The 25,072-nt window shown below is 37.2% G+C and overlaps 2 protein-coding genes across 2 annotated transcripts in view; both read right to left on the bottom strand.

The window, feature by feature from the left end:
* LOC106093785 (nuclear hormone receptor FTZ-F1) overlaps positions 1-25,072 on the bottom strand; it is a 253,636-nt gene that overhangs the window by 125,313 nt on the left and 103,251 nt on the right. The window lies entirely within an intron of this gene.
* On the bottom strand, positions 22,388-23,845 carry LOC106089664 (uncharacterized). Its single transcript, XM_013255590.2, has one exon. It carries the CDS (start codon positions 23,502-23,504, stop codon positions 22,398-22,400), a length of 1,107 nt encoding a protein of 368 aa, XP_013111044.2. The 5' UTR covers positions 23,505-23,845; the 3' UTR covers positions 22,388-22,397.

Raw genomic sequence — 25,072 nt, 5'->3', positions numbered from 1 at the left:
TGAGGATGGCAAAAAAAAAAACACATCGTTTGGGTGCCGGGCCATAACGGAGTAAGGGGAACTGAAAGGGCAGACGATTTGGCAGTGAGGGCCAGATGACTGCCGTCAATAAACTTGGTTAAGGGAGTGGGCGACGAATGCGCATGCAACATATACTTTATATGGATGTAGGTCGTTGGGGATTGCAAATGGGCCATATCGATTCAGATTTAGCTATAGCTCCCATATTGACTTCCTAAGCCCCTGGAAGCCTCAATTACTTAGTGTTCTGTTATGACTTTCAACAACTGTGCCAAGTACGGTCCAAATCGGTGTATAACCTGATATAGCTTCCATAGAAACCAATCTCTCTATTTGACTTCTTGAGTCCTTAAAAGCCGCAATTTTTGTCAGATTTGGCTGAAATTATGCATGCGGTGTTCTATTACGAATTCCAACAACTGTGTCAAATACGATCCAAATCGGTGTATAACCTGATATAGCTCCCATAGAAAACGATCTCTCGATTTGATCTTAAAAGCCGCAATTTTTGTCAGATTTGGCCGAAAATTTAGCATGAAGTGTTTTGCTACGACTTCCAACAACTGTGCCAAGTACGGTCCAAATCGATGTATAACCTGATATAGCTCCCATGTAAGCCCATCTACCGATTTGACTTCGTGCGTCCTTAAAAGCCGCAATTTTTGTCAGATTTTTGTGTAAGGAGCGTGGGTGGGTGGGCTAGTTAACCTAAATGCGCATATACACATGCTTTGTTTTTGGTATATTAATTTGTGTACTTTCCTCCCCATTATCATTATATTGAGATGTCTATTCCATTCGAGTATAAAAGTTATTCTTGTCCTATTTCAGTGTGCGGCACACGCATAGAAAAAAACAAAACCCCACCCACCCTATGACAGAAAACCAAACCCATCTACCCATTCAGCACTACCTCGTTTAATTTATCCCATGACGATGTTTGTGCACGCAAGCAACGCATTTTGCGAATGGCAGGCAGCAACAGCGACAGCGGCAGCGGTAGCGGCAGTTAATGAAAGTCACACCAGGAATTCTATTGCGGAAGGTTGGAAAAAATGTTGGCCACATCATAATGATCATTTTCATTGTCATCATCGTCATGGTGTTTCAACGCTTTCGTTTTCTATTCTAAGTTTTTCCTCGTCGTCCATTTTCATGCGTATGGGGCGAGTCTACTGCTGTTTTTATAAACATGGGGGCCAGCATTCATTTAGTTTAATTTTTTTTTTTTTTGATGCCGGGTATGGGGTTTAAAGGGTGGTTGGCTATCATTTGTTTGTGTATGGCCCCTCTAAATAATGTAAAAACGGGATTGTATTGGAAGTTGGTTTGAGTCTGGGTTTAAGGGAGTGTGTGTGTGTGTCTGTGTATGTTCTTTGTAACTCTCTGTCGGTCTTGTCTTTTGTTTCTGTTTTCTCACATATATATGGATTTGTAATGTCAGCAGCAGCAGCAGCAGAAGATCATTTATAGAGAAAGCAAATAAGGGAGGTGGTGTAAAGTAGAGACAGAGAGAGAGAGAGAGAGACTAAATCTAAATCTGACCAACCAACCGACCCCATTAACTGGAACATGACCTACTAACATAATTGCCAGTTTTTCTGTTTTGGAATTGAAAGCTCAACAAAAATGAAAAGAAAACTATCACAACAACAACAAAGACAGCCATGTTGATGTAACGTTGTTGGTTATATCGCTATTGCTGCAGCTGCCGTAGTAGTGGTTGACAATTAATAAAATGTTCGCTAAAGGAAACTAAGCATAATGATGGCTTCTAATCTAAATGATTGAACATTGTCCTAGCAAGTTCAACAATTATAAGGATTATAAGGCAATGGGCATTCAAAGAATTCAGATGACAAGGAAGTTGAAGGAGAAACACATAGGAATATAGGTCATATGATAACACTGATGAGGTACAAATGTCAATTTGTTTGTTACTGACAAGAACAAAAACACAAATTTCCAGCCAAATCGTACAACAATTGACACCTATTGCAGCTATACCATTGTGTGCAACAATATGTGTCATACTTGACACATATGTAGGGGGATCGTTGGAGAAGTCATTGTTAAAACTGGCAGCCAAATTTCAGCGCCATCTAGAGGCTAAAGAAGACAAATGCTGAGATCGCTTCATATTGTGGGTTGCCCAAAAAGTAATTGCGGATTTTTTTAAAAAAAGGAAGTAAATGCATTTTTAATAAAACTTTGAATGAATTTTAATCAAATATACTTTTTTTACACTTTTTTCTAAAGCAAGCTAAAAGTAACAGCTGATAACTGACAGAAGAAAGAATGCAATTACAGAGTCACAAGCTGTGAAAAAATTTGTCAACGCCGACTATATGAAAAATCCGCAATTACTTTTTGGGCAACCCAATAGGATGTATATTAAGTTATGGACCAATTTGGACCCAATAGCTGTGGGCAGCTATTGGAGATCATAGTGTTAAATTTCAGCCAAATCAGCTAATAATAGCGCCCTCTAGCGACTAAAGACAGCAAATCGTAAAATTGGTTATATGGAAGCTATATCAAGTTATGAACCGACTAAGAGCAAACTTGGTATAGCTGTTGGAAGCCGTAGGAGAAATCATCGTGCAAAATTTCAGTCAAATTGGCTAAGAATTGCGCCCTCTAGAGGCTCAAGAAGTGATGTCGGTAGATCGATTTGTATGTGAGCCATATCAGCTTATCAACCGATTTCGACCATACTTGGTATTGCTGTTGAAAGTTGCATCGTGCAAAATTTCAGCCCAATCAGATAAAAACTGCGCCCTCTAGAGGCTCAAGAAGTGACATCGGGAGTTTGTTTTATATGGGGCCTATATCAGGTTATGGACCGATGTAGACCAAGCTTGGTATTGCTGTTGCAAGTCATAGGAGGAAGTCATTGTGCAAAATTTCAGCCCAATCAGATAAAAATTGCGCCCTCTAGAGGCTCAAGATGTGTAATCGGTAGATCAATTTTTGTGGCAGCTATATCAGTTTATCAACCGATTTGGACCATACTTGGTGACTGACTTTGGAGATCATAAGAGAAGTCATTGGGCAAAATGTTGGCCCAATCGGATAAAAACTGTGCGGTCGAGAAGCTCAAGAATTTGATATCGGGAGATAGATTTATGTGAGAGCTATATTTGGTCATAATTCGATTTGGACCATATTCGGTACAGCTGTTCATAGGATTATGAACCGGTTGAGGCCAAACTTGGTATCGCGGTCAGCCAAATTGGATATTGGAATTGCGTCTTGATTTGTATGGGATTTTTATCAACAACAAATTCCCCTTAAAAAGGAATTTCCGGGATTTTCGGGGATTTCTTTTACAATTTTGGGAATTTAAGCTTTTTTTTCTTAAAAATTTCTTAACTCTCCAGATTTTAAGTTACAAGCGAGTGGGTGCTGTCTAATATGAATGTCGCCATAAACTTCCAAAGTCTTTCATTGATCGATGGAAGTCTATAAGATCTGCGTTGCTTGCAATATAAATATTGTCATGTTTTGAGGGTGTTGCCATTGCCTTGACAGGGTTAGACAGGCTAAATATTTTATTTTAATTACATGGCAAAAAGACAAAAAACAAATTAATTATATTTTGCTAACGAACCTACAAAAATCAAAATATGCAAACCGTAAGAAAACCCTCCCCCTCCCCCCAAGACATTGAATTAGAAACACCTATTCACGTAAAATAACGTAATCTAGGTCTTCTAAAATCATCGATTTAGTGTTGTTGTTAATATTTAATTTATTTTGCTTACTGACCCGTTGGTGCTGGGAGTATTTTTTTTCTATGCTGTATTGGCTTGTCAAGCGAATTGAAAACAAAAAAAAAACACATATTTTATACACATTGTTGGCTTTTTATTTCAAGGTTAAAAACAACAACACCACAACAACATAACGTAGTAATAAATGAATTTTTTTCCAACGCATAATTAAAAATAGATTTATTTATATACACACAGCAAAAAGGCGAAAAAAAAAATTATTATAAAATTTTTTTGTATTTTTCTGTTTGCCCCGATGATGGCGGCAAATTTATGATTTTGCTTGAGTTTGTTAATATCTTGATTTGTATTGTCTAGGTTTTGTTGTTTTTTTTTTCTTTTTTCTTGCAAAATTTATAACCAACCAGTTAGAGTTCCTACAATATCTTAATCTTGAAGGTAAAATAATCTGGTACGAATTTGCGAGATGTTTGATTTAAACAAAAAACAAAAAAAAAATAAAAGAAAACGGTGTGTGAATTAAAATCATTATTAAAAAATGACACGATTTACCGTAACATGGTTTTGTTTCTCAAAAGTATGTTTTTGGGTGGCATTTAAGAAGATTCAAACCGAAAGATAAAAAAAAAAATTAAAATGCAAATAAAAAAAAAAAAAAAATAAAACCGAAAAAATTAGATGGAATAAAATTAAAAAAAAAATAAATAAAAAAAATGTATTAAAAAACAATTTACAAAATTTAAAATAAAAATATAAAAACTATTAAAAATAAAGAAAAATGAAAAGAAATAAAAATAACATAAAAAAAAATAAAAAAAAACTTAAAAAAAAATTAAAAAGGATTGAGAAGAATAAAAAAGTATTAAAACACCAAAAAATTAAAAAGAAAATTTAAATTAAAATAAACTACTTAAGGCAAAAAAAAAAAAATAAATAAATCAGAACTATAAAAAAGGCAATAAAAAACGAAAAAATTATTAAAAAATGAAAAATAAATAAACTAAGAAATTAAAAAGGAATTGAAATAAAATAAAAACACAAATAAAAAATTAAAAAAAAAATGAAGAGATAATTAAATTAGTTTAGATAAAAAAAAAACATTATATAAAACAAGAATAAAAGTAGATCATCTGACCCATCAGAGGGCGCTTGTCCTTTAAAAATGAAAAATTTAAGGATAGGATTTTTTGGTTCATATTAAGAGCTAGAAAAATATACCAAACAATAAGGTTTTTTTTTTGTGGTGGTAACAACAATAATGGTTTCTAGCGAACTATTGATCACTTAATTCATGCACCACAATTCAAGTTGATTCACTACCATATGAATCTAGTCAGGAGTATGAGTGTGCGTTTTCAGTCAGCCATAAGTTAAGGTTTTATAATACAACAACAGCGATCATCGCCATCGACGATGACGATGACAACAACACCTCGCGCATTTGATATGCACTGCGAATCCACACAACAACAACAATAATAACAATATCGAAAAAAAAAACAAAATTAAAAACAACCACAGACAACCTAAAATGCATTATTATTTTTGTTGTCATTGTTGTGCTCATCACGCGTCGCACATTTAACTGACCTCCTCCTCGAAAATAAAAATTGCGGTCGTATATGGCCCTGGCTGCTTGCTTGAGTTTATTCTACATTGTTCTTGTTGCTGGTGCGCTAACCTGCTGCAATTGTTGTTGTTGTTTTTGCTGCTGCAATGGTGATGTTAATTTGTGTTGTGTGTATGGACGATACCATCAGAGCGTATACGTAATGAGAAAATACATACACAAACAACAACAATTATACACAACAGAAAATGCAAGTGGTGTATTATGGGTAGGGTTACCGTCTCTAAATAAAATAAAGAATTACAACAAAATAAAATAAAATGAAATAAAATAAAAAAAAAAAAATAAAATAGAATAAAATGAAATAAAATAAAAATAAAATAAAATAAAATAAATAAAATAAAATAAAATAAAATAAAATAAAATAAAATAAAATAAAATAAAATAAAATAAAATAAAATAAAATAAAATAAAATAAAATAAAATAAAATAAAATAAAATAAAATAAAATAAAATAAAATAAAATAAAATAAAATAAAATAAAATTAAATGAAATAAAATAAAATAAAATAAAATAAAATAAAATAAAATAAAATAAAATAAAATAAAATAAAATAAAATAAAATAAAATAAAATAAAATAAAATAAAATAAAATAAACTGAAATAAAATAAAATAAAATAAAATAAAATAAAATAAAATAAAATAAAATAAAATAAAATAAAATAAAATAAAATAAAATAAAATAAAATTAAATTAAATTAAAAAAAAAATAAAATAAAATAAAATAAAATAAAATAAAAAATAAAATAAAATAAAATAAAAAACTAACATTAAATTAAATTCAATAAATTGAATTTATACAATAAAATAATTTAAAATGAGATCACAAAATTAAAAATAAAAAATCAAAATTAAAATTAAAATAAAAATAAAACAAACAAAAGCGTTCTAAGTTCGGCCGATTTAGACCATACTTAACACAGTTGTTGAAAGTCATACCAAAACGAAATATGCAAAATTTTCAACCAAATCGGAAAATAATTGCTCCCTCTAGAAGCTCAAGAAGTCTAATCGGGAGATAGGCTTATATGGCGGCTATACCAGATTATAGACTGATTTAGACAATACTTGGCGCAGTTGTTGGAAACTATTCCTTAGCGTTATGTGCAAAATCCCAGCCAAATCGGAAAAGAATTGCTCCCTCTAGAAACTCTAGAAGTTACGACCCAAGATCTGTATATATGGCAGCTACATCAAGGTTATAAACCGATTTGAACCATACTTAACACAGTGTTTGGAAATTTTGCATATAACGCTGAGGAGCGACTTCGAACAATTGTGCAAAGTAAGATCTAAATCAGTCCATAACCTGATATAGCCGCCATATAACCCGATCACCCGATTTGACTTCTTGATCATCTAGAGGCCGCAATTCTTGTCCGATTTAGCTGAAAATTTTGCATATTTCGCTTGCATGAAGTGTTGTGTTATGACTTCCAACAACTGTGTAAAGTACGGTCGAAATTGGTCTATAACCTGATATAGCTCCCATATAAACCGATCTCCCGATTTGATTTCTTGAGCCCTTAAAAGCCTCAATTTTAGTTCGATTTGGCTGAAATTTTGCAGGTTGTGTTCTTTTATGACTTCCAACAACTGTGCTAAGTGCGGTTCAAATCGGTCTATAATCTGGTATAGCTCTCATATAAACAGATCGCTCGATTTGACGTCTTGAACCCCAGGAAGCCGCAATTTTTTTCCGATTTGGCTGAAAATTTTCATGTAGTGCTACCTAGTGACTTCCAACAACAGTGCCAAGTATGGTCAAAATCAGTCTTTAAACTGATATAGCTCCCAGGTAAACCGGTTTCTCGATCATCCTTATTCGGTTCCCAGAAGCTTTAATTTTTGCTCGTTTGACAGAAGTTTGGTATGTAGGACAAAATTATGCCCTACAACTTAAATTATTTCGTATATATTTTTAGCAGAATCCATGGTGGTGGGTTCCCAAGATTCGGCCCGGCACGCTTTTACTTGTTTGTATTTAGAGCGCACAACAAGTCGATTACTGGCTTAGGTGTATGTCTATAGTGGCATGGGACGGAGTAATTTCTGCACCCTCTTTTCAACCTAACTTTACCTAACCTAGACGCATATTTCGAGGTGTTACAAACAGAATGACGAAATTAGTATATCCCCATCCTATGGTGGAGGGTATAATAAAATAACAAAAACGTGCTTAGTTTGGCCGGGTCCACTCTTTGAAACCCACCACCTAGGAAGTTGAAGGGTATAGCTTGTGCTTCACGTAACAAATTTGTGTTAAATCAGTCAAAAATTTAAGCTTCTTGGGGCCGAAGAAGACTAATCGGAAATCATATCTTACACAGATTTGGATCATACTTCCCACAGATGTTTGAAGTCATAACAAAACATTCCGTGTAAAATTTCAGCCAATTCGAACAAACTTTGAGTCTTCTAGGGGCTTAAGAAGTCAAATCGAAGGAACATTTTATGGGGGAGCCAGCCCCAACGACCTACATGAATAGGAATAATATATGCACAATTTTAAGCTCAAAGTCAACCGCTTTTGTTTTATTTTATGAATAAAATAGTAAAATAAAACAAAAAATAATTAGATGAAATAAAATAAAATAAAAAAATTTAATAAAATAAAAAAAAATTAATAAAATAAAAAATATACAATTAAATAAAAAAATTTAATAAAATATAAAAAAATATTTAAAATTAAAAAATATAATACAAAAAAGTAACAAAAAAAATTAAACAATTAGACATGAAGGCAAAAATGATTGTCTTTGGCAACATTTAAGTGTGGCAACCCTAATTACGCCGTATGCCGCTCATTGGAACATGCACACCACCATCGACCATAATGCCCAAACTACAAACGCAGTAAGCACAAACCTCGTACAATTGCACACACAAATATGCATGCATGCATTCGCTTATACATCTGGGCGCTCTTATTGGGGAGGGAGTTAGTATGAGGAGGTGTTTTTGTGGATTGTGGTGGTGGAGGTGATGTGGCGATGATGTTGAGTTTGGTATTGCCTACTTGCTGTTGGCGACTGCTGCAATATGTCGGGGAGGGGAGTATTGAACGGGATATATGCATACATACGTAGTCATCGGCATTTTATAGGGCGGTTGTGTAGTTGGGAAGTTTACGCGCATTTCTATGCACAACAGCACAGCGTCATTTATTCGTTTGGCAGGGTTGCCATTGCTTCAATGTGGTTACTGGTGGTGTGTTGGAAAATTTATGCTTGTAAGTGTGTGTGTGTGTGTGTGTTTTGTTTGTATCTATTATGTAGGTATACGTTGTTGCTGCTGTTGTATTGGAAAAAAGCAAAACAGTAGTAGCAGCAACAACAACAACAACAACCACACGTTTATATTGTAAGGCGCGCACTAGCGCAAAAAGTATGTCAAGGTTTTTTTGACGTTGCGTTAAGTTTTTTAATTCATTTTTTTTTCTTGCCTCTGCTGCACATATAAATGATGTATAATACACTTACATACATACATATAAGCTTATACGTGTTATAGCTTAGTGGGTATGTATGTAAGTGTATCTATATAACTACGAACATGGTGGTATATCATGAGCACTTTAAGCGTTTACAATGGCAAAATTTTAGTATAAAGCCGCTATAATTGTTAATGCTTTTGTTTATGATTGCGTTCGTAGTATGATTTAAGTAGTTGAGATATTATAGTGTATACTAGAGGGGGTTGATGAAAATTTCGCATGTAAAATGTGCCGTTCATTTTCGTTAATGCTAGAATTTTGTTTTCTCTAAAGGCATGTTTTTATTAAAAAAAAACAACAAAAAGCCTCTAAAGACAACATTTTAATGAAATTTTCTCTTAAGACATTTTAATGGAATTTTCTTTGAAGACAAGAAATTAATACGGTTTTCTCTTATGACAAAAATTAAAAAAAAAAAATTCTCCCAAGACAGGATTTTAATAAAAATTGTCTCCAAAGACAACATTTTAATAAAATTTTCTTTAAAGAAAAATTTTCTCTAAAGCCAAATTCTTATTAAAAATTTCTCTAAAGACAAAGACAAAAATTTAATAAAATTTTTTCTAAGGATTAAATTAAAAAAAAAAAAAATTTTTTTGAAGAAAAAAAGTTTTTTTTGTAAAGACAATATTTGTTATAAATTTTTCTCTTACAATAAAAATACAAAATTTTAAATAAAATCTTCTCTAAACACATAATTTTAATGAAATTTTCTCTAAGACAAACATTTTTTTGAAAAAATTCTTTATTAATTTCTTTCATTCATGTTTTTCCTTCACATTTTCTGATCTCCTAGATCGACCCCCTCTAATGTTCATGTTCCCATGGGGTGTTTGCAAGTACAAATTATTATTATATATGTTTTTTTTTTCTGTGCCCATGGCATAACAACCATGTTTTATTGTTGCCTATGTTTTGTTTTCTTCTTATTATTATACTCTTTAAATATTTTTATTAGCCCAAGCAACAAGCCATGTATTGCCTGCCGCGTTCATTTCACCACCTATGCCTCCCTTTGTTAATATTCATATATCTTTTGCTATTTTAGACAATAGTGGCAATCCTTAGATTCGTTATTAGTCTGAGTCAATCTCGTAATTAAAAACGTAGCATTTTGTATACCCTCCACCATCTCCCGATTAGACTTCTTGGGCTTCTAGAGGGCGCAATTCTTATCCAATATGGTTGAAATTTTACATATGTCATTTTGGCATGACTTCCAACAACTTTGTCAAGTATGGTCTTAATCAGTATATAACCTGATATAGCTGCCATATAAACCGACCTCCCAGTTTGCATTTTTGAGCCTCTGGAGGGCGCAATTCTTATTCAATTTGCTTGAAATTTCGAAGGTGATGTTTTTCTGTGATTCCGTAACAAAAGTACGGTCCATATCGGTCAATAACTTGATATAGCTCATATGTATTTGAAAAAGTCATTCAAAGAACTTGACAAATGCGATCTATGGTGATGGGTATATAAGATTGGGCGGTGTTTTGGGGAAGGGGTGGACCCCCAGAAACATTGTCCCAAATTTGGATATCAGATTCGTATTTTACTCGCAAATACCTTTCATTTGAGTCCCATATTGCCATAGTCGGTAAATATGTCCGATTTAGAGGTGTTTTGGGGCTTGGGATGGTCCCCCAAACACTTGGTCCGACAATTGGATATCAGATACGTTTTCGAATCTTAAATACCTTTCATTTTAGTCCCATATTGTCGTGATTGGTATATATATATATATATATATATATATATATATATATATATATATATATATATATATATATATATATATATATATATTTGGTAGTTTTTGGGGTGCGGCGCCCCTCCCCCTAGGTACCCCATCCGGACCAAACACTTGGTCCGACTATTGGATATCAGATGCGTTTTCTTATTTTAAATACCTTTCTTTTGAGTCCCATATTGTCGTGATTGGGGGGGGGGGGGCACCCCCCTAGTTACCCCATCCGGACCAAACACTTGGTCCGACTATTGGATATCAGATACGTTTTCTAATCTTAAATACCTTTCATTTGAGTCCCATATTGTCGTGATTGGTGTATATATATATTTGGTAGTTTTAGGGGTGGGGCGCCCCCTCGCCCCTAGGTACCCCATCCGGACCAAACACTTGGTCCGAAAATTGGATATCGGATGCGTTTTCTTATTGTAAATACCTTTCATTTCAGTCCCATATTGTCGTGATTGGGGGGAGGGGGGGTGGGGGCACCCCCCTAGGTACCCCATCCGGACCAAACACTTGCTCCGACAATTGGATATCAGTTGCGTTTTCTTATTGTAAATACCTTTCATTTGAGTCCCATATTGTCGTGATTGGTGTATATATATATTTGGTAGTTTTAGGGGTGGGGCGCCCCCTCATCCCTAGGTACCCCATCCGGACCAAACACTTGATCCGACAATTGGATATCAGATGCGTTTTCTTATTTTAAATACCTTTCATTTGAGTCCCATATTGTCGTGATTGGTGTATATATATATTTGGTAGTTTTAGGGATGGGGCGCCCCCTCACCCCTAGGTACCCCATCCGGACCAAACACTTGGTCCGACAATTGGATATCATATGCGTTTTCTTATTTTAAATACCTTTCATTTGAGTCCCATATTGTCGTGATTGGTGTACATATATATATATATAATTGGTAGTTTTTGGGGTGGGGCGTCCATTGGGTCCAAGTAACTGGGGGGCCGTCCCGACCCCAAAACCTCCTAAAATAGGTTTTTTTGGACAATAATGACAATATGGGGCTCGAATGAAAGGTATTCGGGAGTAGATTACGAATATGGTCAGGAAGGAGGTATATAGGCTATATAATTTGTTGTTATTGGGAGGGGGCGAACCCTCCCCCGTTACCCCAAAATCAAAAGTAGACCGATATGGACAATATGGGTATCAAATGATAGATATTGGAGAGTAGAATACGAATATGGTATAAAAACTTGGGTTCAAGTTTCGAAGGGGTCGCCCAAACCCAAAAACTGCTACAACCAGACATATTGGACGTACATATCAATAACGGACTCAAATGAAAGGTATTCGGAAGTAGACTACGAAAAAGAGGTCCAAGTAATTGGACCCCATTCCCGTTAAGACCCCCAAATGGGAATATTACTCGATCATAGCTTGATGAAACTCAAATGGAAGGCATTTGAGAGCAGATTACGAATATGACATTAAACTTGGTCTCCAATCTAGGTGGTGCTTTATCTCCTAAAATCGTATCCAATAGGTTATTTGACCAATTAAACCAATTCGGCCGCTATCGTGATTTCGACAGACGGACTGGAGGACATGGCTAGATCGACTTAGAATGTCAAGACGATGAAGAATAGTGGGGTCCTATGTCAATATTTCGAGGTGTTACAGATGAAATGACCGATTTGACTGTAACTTAAAATGGAAGTTGGCAAAAATTCTTGTTTATATATAACCCAAACCTCTTACCGATTGCAAACTCTTTTTTTTCACAATCCCCTCTGGTGTCTTGCATCGAATATTTGTATTTCACATTGGAAATAAATTTTTAAAATTTATTTTACCTTAAACAAATAAAACTCATCATCGATTTCTATTCATTTCATTTTAAATTATTCCCTACAATAAAAGTCCAGGTTTATTGCCAAACATTGGACTACATTCAAAAAAAAAAAGAAAAACATTTACAGTTCAGCCAAGTGATGCAATAGCCATGGGCTTGGATTCCCTTAGCAAGGGCTTCCACTCCCACCATGATTCGACCATCGGCAATCAACGGCAGCGCGACCAGTATCTTTAAAATTTAATCATAAATTCTCGTTGATTTATTTATACACACATGTCCAATTGCAATTGTTTGTAATAAATTATACAAGTTTACGATTTACAAAACGTTTTACAAAAGAGAAACAAAACACTTTTTTTTTCAGATTACAGCAAAGCCTGGCAGCCACATCATGTTATACCAAAAAAAAAAAACAAAAAAAAAATCAGGGGCGGAAATCATAAGGCTAAAGGCCTTGGATAGGTTCTGGTTTAGGGTACACAGGGCCTTTGCAATGTTTGGTGATATAATTTCATTTTTTGTTTCACCGAGTATCCTAGGAGGCCTTACGAAGGCCTTCCTTAAACAAGGTGGAGATTATATTAGCAATTTATGGCGTTATTCCCAAAACGCAAGATTTTATAGGGAAGGAAAGAATGTACTGGCCTCACAATTTGGCAGGCAGATTGCCTTTCATAATATTTTTCTTCTCCCCTTAAAGGCCTTTCAACAGAATTTCTCTTATGTTGCATTGCTTGCCTAACATACGCTGGAAACTTGAAAAAAAAAATAAATAAATAATAAACATGGCGAAAAGTACGAATGCAAACAAAACCTTTTTGAAAATTTCCCAATATTACACTACCTACCCAACACTATCAACACTGAGTGTGTTGGTGTGTGTGTGTGCGTGTGTGTGAACTCATGCGGTGGGTGGTGAAACACCTAAAGGGCGCAGCTAAGGCGTATAGGCTATGGGAGAGAGTTTTTTTTTACAAAGTATTAGGTTTTTATACCCACCACCGAATGATGGGGGTATATTCATTTTGTCATTCCGTTTGCAACACATCGAAATATCCCTTTTCGGACCCTATAAAGTATATATATTCTGGATCAGATTAAAAGTCTGAGACCATCTAGACATGTCCGTCCGTCTGTCCGTCTGTCTGTTGAAATCACGCCACAGTCTTTAAAAATAGAGATATTGAGCTGACACTTTGCATAGATTCTTTTTTTGTCCATAAGCAGATTAAGTTTGAAGATGGGCTAAATCGGACTATATCCTGATATAGCCCCCATATAGACCGATCCGCCGATTTAGGGTCTTAGGCCAATAAAGGCCACATTTATTATCCGATTTTGCTGAAATTTGGAACAGTGAATTGTGTTAGGCCCTTCGACATCCTCCGTCAATTTGGCCCAGATCGGTTCAGATTTGGATATAGCTGCCATATAGACCGATCCTTCAATTTAGGGTCTTAGGCCCATAAAAGCCACATTTATTATCCGATTTTGCTGAAATTTGGGACAGTGAGTTGTCTTAGGCCCTTCGACATCTTCCGTCAATATGGCTCAGATCGGTTTAGATTTTGATATAGCTGCCATATCGACCGATCCTCCGATTTAGGGTCTTGAGCCCATAAAAGCCATATTTATTATCCGATATTGCTGAAATTTGGGACTGTGAGTTGTGTTAGGCCCTTCGACATCCTTTGTCAATTTGGCCCTGATCGGTTCAGATTTGGTTATAGCTGCCATATAGACCGATCCTCCGATTTAGGGTCTTAGGCCCATAAAAGCCACATTTATTATCCGATATTGCTGAAATTTGGGACAGTGAGTTAAGTTAAGCCCCTTGACATACTTCTGCAATATGGAACAGATCCGTCCAGATTTGGTTATAGCTGCCATAGAGATCGTTCCTCCGATTTAGGGTCTTAGGCCCATAAAAGCCACATTTATTATCCGATATTGCTGAAATTTGGGACAGTGAGTTAAGTTAAGCCCCTTGACATACTTCTGCAATGTGGCACAGATCCGTCCAGATTTGGTTATAGATGCCATAGAGATCGTTCCTCCGATTTAGGGTCTTGGGCCCATAAAAGCCACATTTATTATCCGATTTTGATGAAATTTCGGACAGTGAGTCGTCTAAGGCCCTTCGACATCCTTCGTCAATTTGGCCCAGATCAGTCCATATTTGGTTATATAGACCGATCCTCCGATTTAGGGTCTTGGGCCCATAAAAGCCACATTTATTATCCGTTTTTGCTGAAATTTGGGACAGTAAGTTGTCTTGGGCCCTTTGACATCTTTCTTCAATGTGGCCCTGATCCGTCCAGATTTGGTTATAGCTGCCATATAGACCGATCCTCCGATTTAGGGTCTTGGGCCCATAAAAGCCACATTTATTATCCGTTTTTGCTGAAATTTGGGACAGTTAGTTGCCTTAGGCCCTTCGACATCTTCCGTCAATGTGGCACAGATCCGTCCATATTTGGTTATAGCTGCCATATAGACCGATCCCCCGATTTAGGGTCTTGGGCCCATAAAATCCACATTTATTATCCGATTTTGCCGAAATTTGGGACAGTGAGTTAAGTTAAGCCCCTTGACATACTTCTGCAATATGGCACAGATCCGTTCAGATTTGGTTGTAGCTGCCATAGAGACCGTTGCTCCGATTTAGGGTCTTGGGCCCATAAAAGCCACATTTATTATCCGATTTTGATGAAATTTGGGACAGTGAGTTGTCTTGGGCCCTTTGGCATCTTTCTTCAATGTGGCCCTGATCCGTCCAGATTTGGTTATAGCTGCCATATAGACCGATCCTCCGATTTAGGGTCTTGGGCCCATAAAAGCCACATTTATTATCCGATTTTGATGAAATTTGGGACAGAGAGTTAAATTAAGCCCCTTGGCATCTTTCTTCAATGTGGCCCTGATCCGTCCAGATTTGGTTATAGCTATAGACCGATCCTCCAATTTAGGGTCTTGGGCCCATAAAAGCCACATTTATTATCCGATTTTGATGAAATTTGGGACAGTGAGTTGTCTTGGGCCCTTTGGCATCTTTCTTCAATGTGGCCCTGATCCGTCCAGATTTGGTTATAGCTGCCATATAGACCGATCCTCCAATTTAGGGTCTTGGGCCCATAAAAGCCACATTTATTATCCGATTTTGCCGAAATTTGGGACAGTGAGTTTTCTTGGGCCCTTTGACATATTTCTTCAATATGGCACAGATCCGTCCAGATTTAGTTGTAGCTGCCATATAGACCGATCTGCCGATTTAGGGTCTTGGGCCCATAAAAGCCACATTTATTATCCGATTTTGATGAAATTTGGGACAGTGAGTTAAGTTAAGCCCCTTGACATACGTCTTCAATTTGGCCCTGATCCGGCCAGATTTGGTTATAGCTGCCATATAGACCGATCCTCAGATTTAGGGTCTTGGGCCCATAAAAGCCACATTTATTATCCGATTTTGCTGAAATTTGAGACAATGAGTTGTCTTAGGCCCTTCGACATATTTCTTCAATATGGCACAGATCCTTCCAGATTTGGTTATAGCTGACATATAGACCGATCTTCCGATTTAGGGTCTTGGGCCCATAAAAGCCACATTTATTATCCGATTTTGATGAAATTTTGGGATAGTGAGTTGTCTTGGGCCCTTTGACATCCTTCGTCAGTTTGGCCCAGATCCATCCAGATTTGGTTATAGCTGCCATATAGACCGATCCTCCGATTTAGGGTCTTAGGCCCATAAAAGCCACATTTATTATCCGATTTTGCTGAAATTTGGGACAGTGAGTTGTCTTAGGCCCTTCGACATCTTTCTTCAATATGGCACAGATCCATCCACATTTGGTTATAGCTGCCATATAGACCGATCCTCCGATTTAGGGTCTTGGGCCCATAAAAGCCACATTTATTATCCGATTTTGATGAAATTTGGGACAGTGAGATGTCTTAGGCCCTTTCACATATTTCTTCAATTTGGCCCAGATCGGTTCAGATTTCGATATAGCTGTCATATAGACCAATCTTCCGATTTAGGGTCTTGGGCCCACAAAAGCCACATTTATTATCCGATTTTGATGAAATTTGGGACAGTGAGTCGTCTAAGGCCCTTCGACATCCTTCGTCAATTTGGCCCAGATTAGTCCATATTTGGTTATATAGACCGATCTGCCGATTTAGGGTCTTAGGCCCATAAAAGCCACATTTATTATCCGATTTTGCTGAAATTTGGGACAGTGAGTTGTCTTAGGCCCTTCGACATCTTTCTTCAATATGGCACAGATCCATCCAGATTTGGTTATAGCTGCCATATAGACCGATCCTCTGATTTAGGGTCTTGGGCCCATAAAAGCCACATTTATTATCCGATTTTGCTGAAATTTGGGACAGTGAGTTGTCTTAGGCCCTTCGACATCTTTCTTCAATATGGCACAGATCCATCCACATTTGGTTATAGCTGCCATATAGACCGATCCTCTGATTTAGGGTCTTGGGCCCATAAAAGCCACATTTATTATCCGTTTTTGCTGAAATTTGGGACAGTGAGTTGTCTTAGGCCCTTCGACATCTTTCTTCAATATGGCACAGATCCATCCACATTTGGTTATAGCTGCCATATAGACCGATCCTCTGATTTAGGGTCTTGGGCTCATAAAAGCCACATTTATTATCCGATTTTGCTGAAATTTGGGACAGTGAGTTGTCTTAGGCCCTTCGACATCTTTCTTCAATATGGCACAGATCCATCCACATTTGGTTATAGCTGCCATATAGACCGATCCTCCGATTTAGGGTCTTGGGCCCATAAAAGCCACATTTATTATCCGATTTTGCTGAAATTTGGGACAGTGAGTTAAGTTAAGCCCCTTGACATCTTTCTTCAATGTGGCACAGATCCGTCCAGATTTGGTTATAGCTGACATATAGACCGATCTTCCGATTTAGGGTCTTGGGCCCATAAAAGCCACATTTATTATCCGATTTTGATGAAATTTAGAACAGTGAGTTGTGTTAGGCCCTTTGACATCTTCTTCAATGTGGCACAGATCTGTTCAGATTTGGTTATAGCTGCCATATAGACCGATCCTCCGATTTAGGGTCTTAGGCCCATAAAAGCCACATTTATTATCCGATATTGCTGAAATTTGGGACAGTGAGTTAAGTTAAGCCCCTTGACATACTTCTGCAATATGGAACAGATCCGTCCAGATTTGGTTATAGCTGCCATAGAGATCGTTCCTCCGATTTAGGGTCTTAGGCCCATAAAAGCCACATTTATTATCCGATATTGCTGAAATTTGGGACAGTGAGTTAAGTTAAGCCCCTTGACATACTTCTGCAATGTGGCACAGATCCGTCCAGATTTGGTTATAGATGCCATAGAGATCGTTCCTCCGATTTAGGGTCTTGGGCCCATAAAAGCCACATTTATTATCCGATTTTGATGAAATTTGGGACAGTGAGTCGTCTAAGGCCCTTCGACATCCTTCGTCAATTTGGCCCAGATCAGTCCATATTTGGTTATATAGACCGATCCTCCGATTTAGGGTCTTGGGCCCATAAAAGCCACATTTATTATACGTTTTTGCTGAAATTTGGGACAGTGAGTTGTCTTAGGCCCTTCGACATCTTTCTTCAATATGGCACAGATCCATCCACATTTGGTTATAGCTGCCATATAGACCGATCCTCTGATTTAGGGTCTTGGGCTCATAAAAGCCACATTTATTATCCGATTTTGCTGAAATTTGGGACAGTGAGTTGTCTTAGGCCCTTTGACAAATTTCTTCAATATGGCACAGATCCGTTCAGATTTGGTTATAGCTGTCATATAGACCGATCCTCCGATTTAGGGTCTTGGGCCCATAAAAGCCACATTTATTATCCGATTTTGATGAAATTTGGGAAAGTGAGTTGTCTTAGGCCCTTTGACATGTTTCTTCAATATGGCACAGATCCATCCAGATTTGGTTGTAGCTGCCATATAGACTGATCCTCCGATTTAGGGTCTTGGGAACATAAAAGCCACATTTATTATCCGATTTTGCCGAAATTTGGGACAGTGAGTTGTCTTAGGCCCTTTGACATCTTTCTTCAATGTGGCACAGATCCATCCAGATTTGGTTGTAGCTGCCATATAGACTGATCCTCCGATATAGGGTCTTGGGCCCATAAAAGCCACATTTATTATCCGATATTGCTGAAATTTGGGACAGTGAGTTGTGTTAGGCCCTTTGACATCTTTCTTCAATGTGGCACAGATCCGTCCAGATTTGGTTATAGCTGACATATAGACCGATCTTCCGATTTAGGGTCTTGGGCCCATAAAAGCCACATTTATTATCCAAATTTGATGAAATTTGGGACAGTGAGTTGTCTTAGGCCCTTTGACATCTTTCTTCAATTTGGCCCTGATCCGTCCAGATTTGGTTACAGCTGACATATAGACCGATCTCTCGGTTGTAGGATTTTGATGATAGGTGGTTTACATATATACCCGAGGTGGTGGGTATCCAAAGTTCGGCCCGGCCGAACTTGACGCCTTTTTACATGTTTCCTTTCCCCATTTATCATGACATGATATGCTCGCCCGCCTTTGCTGCTCGACGGCGATGACATGAGAAATGTAATGGAAAACTTCCATATTAATGAAACTTGCAAAAACACGTACATGTGTTTTAATTATTTTCTTGAGACATAATCACTGAAAATGTTTTATGACATTTTTGGCGTAAGTCAATAAAAACTAAAAAAAAAAAAGTGAAAAAACAGAAAACAATTGCACCAAAATGTTGAGTAATCCATACTAAACATACTTTAAGTCAATCTTTGTAATTAAAATCTGCTCGTAGTATCTATTAGGTTGCCCAAAAAGTAATTGCGGATTTTTTTAAAAGAAAGTAAATGCATTTTTAATAAAACTTTGAATGAACTTTGAATCAAATATACTTTTTTTACACTTTTTTTCTATAGCAAGCTAAAAGTAACAGCTGACTGACTGACAGAAGAAAGAATGCAATTACAGAGTCACAAGCTGTGAACAATTTTGTCAACGCCGACTATATGAAAAATCCGCAATTACTTTTTGGGCAAGCCAATACATTTCATTTAAATCCCATATAGCCAGGGTCGGGCGACATCCCATTACTTGGACGTCGAACTCTTCATGCCATAAGAATGACGCCATCTAGAGGCTCAGGGAGTATAATGGGAAAATCGGTTTATATGGTAGCTACATCAGGTTATGAACCGATTTAGACCGATTTCAAAAAATATTGTTAGCATAGAGGTTTGAGGGTTTAGCTATTATTAAGCATTTTATAGTTGTAGATAAATTCTTTAGCAAGTGATTTTAGAAAATATTTGGTGAGAAAATGCTAAAAATGATTTTTTTTTTATTTACAATACAAAAGAAAATTAGTTAACAGTGCTCTGTTTATCACTTAACATAGCTCTGTTGAAATGTCAGGTTTGTGTCTTGGCTAAGTTATATTCAAATTTATCTTCACGGACATTTTGAAAGTTGGCGTGCTTTCGACCGACAGACAAACGGACGGACATGGCTAAATCGACGATCAAGAATTTTTATACTCTATGAAACACGCTCTCTGCGAACGCATCCAATTTGGAGCCCTCAGTTTTAAAGAAACCAAAATATTGGCCATTTTTGGCAAAATTTGTTAAAATTTCCTTATGATGTCCCATTTTTCAGAGTAAATGGCCCACTGTGTGCAAGTGAGGTAAACCCTTTTACAGTATACGTCAAATGGAACACGCTCTTTCCGAATATATCCAATTTAGAGCCCTTGGTATTAAAGAAACCAAAATATTGGCCATTTTTGGCAAAATTTGGTAAATTTTCCCATTTTTCAGAGTAAATGGCCCACTGTGGGAAAGTGGGAAATAGTGGGCTAAAACCCTTTACAGTATACGTCAAATGGAACACGCTCTTCGCGTCTATCCAATTTGGAGCCCTTAGTATTAAAGAAACCAAAATATTGATCATTTTTGGCAACATTTGGTAAATTTTCCTTATGATGACCCATTTTACAGAGTAAATAACCCACTGTGTGCAAGTGAACTAAACCCTTTTACAGTATACATCAAATGGAACACGCTCTCTTCGATTCTACTCAATTTAGAGCCCTTGGTATTAAAGAAACCAAAGTATTGGCCATTTTTGGCAACATTTGTTAAATTTTCCTTATGATGACCCATTTTTCAGAGTAAATGGCCCACTGTGTGTAAATGGGAAATAGTGGGCTAAAACCCTTTACAGTAGATGTCAAATAGAACACGCTCTCTTCGAATCTATCCAATTTGGAGCCCTTGGTATTAAAGAAACCAAAATATTGGCCATTTTTGGGAACATGTGTTAAATTTTCCTTATGATGACCCATTTTTCAAAGTTAATGGCCCACTGTGTGCAAGTGGGAAATAGTGGGCTAAAACCCTTTACAGTAGATGTCAAATAGAACACGCTCTCTTCGATTTTACTCAATTTAGAGCCCTTGGTACTAAAGAAACCAAAATATTGGCCATTTTTGGCAACATTTGTTAAATTTTTCTTATGATGACCCATTTTTCAAAGTAAATAGCCCACTGTGTGCAAGTGAGGTAAACCCTTTTACAGTATACGTCAAATGGAACACGCTCTTTGCGAACGTATCCAATTTGGAGCCCTTGGTATTAAAGAAACCAAAATATTGGCCATTTTTGGCAAAATTTGATAAATTTTCCCATTTTTTAGAGTAAATGGCCCACTGTGGGAAAGTGGGAAATAGTGGGCTAAAACCCTTTACAGTAGATGTCAAATAGAACACACTCTCTTCGAATCTACTCAATTTAGAGCCCTTGGTATTAAAGAAACCAAAATATTGGCCATTTACGGCAAAAATGTTTCACTTTTCCTTATGATGCCTCATTTTTCAGAGTAAATGGCCCACTGTGTGCAAGTGGGAAACAGTGAGCTAAACCCTTTTACAGTATACGTCAAATGGAACACGCTCTTTGCGAACGTATCCAATTTGGAGCCCTTAGTATTAAAAAACCAAAATATTGGCCATTTTTGGCAACATTTGTTAAATTTTCCTTATGATGACCCATTTTTCAGATTAAATGGCCCACTGTGTGTAAATGGGAAATAGTGGGCTAAAACCCTTTACAGTATACATCAAATGGAACACGCTGTTTGCGAACGTATCCAATTTAGAGCCCTTACCATTAAAGAAACCAAAATATTGGCCATTTACGGCAAAAATGTTTCACTTTCCCTTATGATGCCTCATTTTTCAGAGTAAATGGCCCACTGTGGGAAAGTGGGAAATAGTGGGCTAAAACCCTTTACAGTATACATCAAATGGAACACGCTCTCTTCGATTCTACTCAATTTAGAGCCCTTGGTATTAAAGAAACCAAAATATTGGCCATTTTTGGCAACATTTGTTAAATTTTCCTTATGATGCCTCATTTTTCAGAGTAAATGGCCCACTGTAGCCAACTGGGAAATAGTGAGCTTAAATCCTTTACAATATACGTCAAATGGAACACACTCTTCCCGAATCTATCCAATTTGGAACTCTAAGTATTAAAAAATCCAAGATATTGACCATTTTTTTTTTTTTGGCAAAATTTAGTCATATTTTCCTTAAGGCATCTTTTTTTTCAGTCAAAATTGCAAAAAAAAAATTCAAGTCGAAAATTCCCAAAACCAGTGGAGATATTATAGATCTCAAGGAAAAGTTTTTTTGCACTGATTTTTGAACACCATACAGCAAAAAAAAAATAAATTTTTTTTTTTTTGGAAGCCAGACCACAAACGAAGTTTTGGCAGCCCCAACAAAATTTCAAACAAAAATAGTAAAAACACACACACACACACACACACATAAATAATCCAAAAACAAAATACAACTCCATCATCTGCTGTGTATCTAAACATTCTTAGTGATATTCTTTTTATTTTGAGAGACATGCACCAAGCGCACACTACGAGCCAGTGTTGCCAAGGGTTTCATGAAATTATTCAAACTATCTGCAATGGGTTGCAATATGTCTCGCAACAATGTCAGAATATTGAAACAACATATCAAAGGAGGCTGCAAGAAGCCATTGAAAAGGACTGCCAACAGGGGTTTCACCAAATAATCGGAGGTCATGTGGAGCAGGCCCACCAGCAGGGTATTTATCAAGGAATACAAAAGAAAGCGGTAAGTTTGCAGCAAAAAAGTCACCACAAAAGCCACCCCAATGTACAGACTGCCAAAAAACTCAGCCCAGAACTTGGTGGCACAATGGGTGGTACGCTCGGCCAAAGCCCAAGACAGGATATGGGGAGGACAATCGTGGGTCTTGAGATAATCAGCATGTCCATGATCAAAAGGATAAATGCCAAGACGTACTTCGCCAAGGGCTACACACTGGCATGGCTCGGCATATAAATCGGGCTGCGGCAGATCAGAGAATATGCTATCTATACTCGTTGGCTGAGTTTGCCGGTTGGGGGCACCATGGGCCAATTCTGCTAAAGAATCTCGGAAACGTTGAAATAGGCTTGGCTTCTGCTCACCCATAGGCTTTGATTTCTTCACCTTGTCTGCAAATAGATGGCGTTTGGTTTTCTTTTTGTTTGAGGCCGTTGTAGATTTGCTGCCCCTTCTTGTGTGCCTGGAATTTCTGGTGTACAATTGAAATTCTATTTTGGCAGGTGTCACAGAAAGTCCCAACATCCCATTGGATGTTGCCTTAGTGGGCAAAGATTTCATTTCATAGAGCACCTTGGATGTATCTGTCACAGTGGAATCGCTGGAGACTACTGAGGCTCTATTATTAGAGAATTTATTGTATTTTGTGGAATTTTGATGTTGGTCTCTTGCCCCATATAAAGGCTGATTATTATCAGCTTCAGTGGAGGACGAGCTATCCATTGCCATTAGATTCTTGAGAGGTGATTGTAGCTTGGCCGTGACTCCAATGTGTTGACATTCGATGAGATTTGATTTCGAATTTGCATGATGTTCCAGCGGTGGCGACTCAGACATTTCCCTTTTCTTTCACTTTTCCAAATGGAATATGGGAATTTTTAATGAATTTTTTTATTTGGTTTGTGTCATTGGCACAAAATTCAGGATTGCCACTTTAGGTTTCTACATTAGAGGCGAAGGCTACGTGGCTGGGGGGAATCCAAACAAGAAAAGAAGTAACTACCGAAAATGCTATGCCCCGCAAGGGGGAGCTATTCTATTTGCTACAGACCCTACATATGCCCTGCATCACTTTAGCCATCTGGTGTTGCAATGATCAGTCAGGAGTTCGATGTCATACTTTCCCAAACTCCCAGCCTTGGCTAACCTGCAATATGCGACCCACATCTCTTTCACCTGGTTACTGATTCGCTGATTCAGTGTCACGCGCGAATCACGCTGAGATCCAAATTCAACCGCATGATCGTGCCTGACTGTTATTGAATTAAAGTTCTTCGTGAGTGACATGCATGAGCATGATTACTTCCCCACGATCATGCTCACGAGAAAATTACGCTTCACGAGACACTCCATAATCAATAGACACTCAAGACTCAATAGACACTCACGAGACGTGGTTTTCTCCTGAGACATGATTATCTCGTGAGTCGTACGTGAGTAAAATTTTCATTTCGTGAGCGTGGGTGAACGTGAGTCGAATCGAAAAGCAAGCAAACACCATATTAAAAGCAGAGGGGAGAGTTCACTGATTTAGAAGTTGAGGTGTGCAGGTGAGTCGCCGGGTCACGTGATTCGTGATTGAAATCCAAATCCAACCACGTGATTGTGCGTGGCTGTAATTGCATTATGGTTCTTTGTGCGCGACCGTACATGCTCACGACTCACGACTCAATTGACACTCATGACTCATGAGACACTCAAGACTCAATTGACACTCAAGACTCAATTGACACTCATGACTCATGAGACACTCAAGACTCATATGACACTCAAGACTCAATTGACACTCAAGACTCAATTGCCACTCAAGACTCAATTGACACTCAAGACTCAATTTACACTCACGACTCAATTAACACTCAAGACTCAATAGAGGCATATGACTCCAGAGACATGATTTTCTCCTGAGTCGTCATAGTGTCTCGTCAGTTGTCATTTTCTCGTGAGTCATGATGAATTTCATGAGAATGACACTCATGACTCACGAGACACTCAACACTCAACAGACACTCATGAGACGTGATTTTCTCCTAAATTTTGAGTGTCTCGTGAGTCGTGATTTTCTCATGACTAGAGAGTGTTTCCTGAGTCGTGATTTTCTGGTGAAACGTGCGCTGGTAAATTTTTTGTCTCATCAGGGTGTGTAAATGTTAGTCGATATAAAAAAGTTTCAGTTGAGCGTGCGTGAGTTAAATAATTTTCAAAACACTAATCACAACTCACGAGGCTCTCACGAGGCTCTCACGAAACACTCACGACTTACGAGACATTCACGACTCACGAGACTCAGTTTTCTCCTGAGTCGTGATTTTCTCGTAGGTCGTGCTTGAGTAAAATTTTTGTCTCGCGAGCGTGCGTGAACGTGAGTCGACATAAAAATATTGTACGTGAGCCGTGTGTGTGTG

The sequence above is a fragment of the Stomoxys calcitrans genome, chromosome 1 (assembly GCF_963082655.1).
Source record: "Stomoxys calcitrans chromosome 1, idStoCalc2.1, whole genome shotgun sequence".
NCBI lineage: Eukaryota > Metazoa > Arthropoda > Insecta > Diptera > Muscidae > Stomoxys > Stomoxys calcitrans.
The sequence above is the reverse complement of the archived record's forward strand: the minus strand, read 5'-3'. Positions and strand labels throughout refer to the sequence as shown.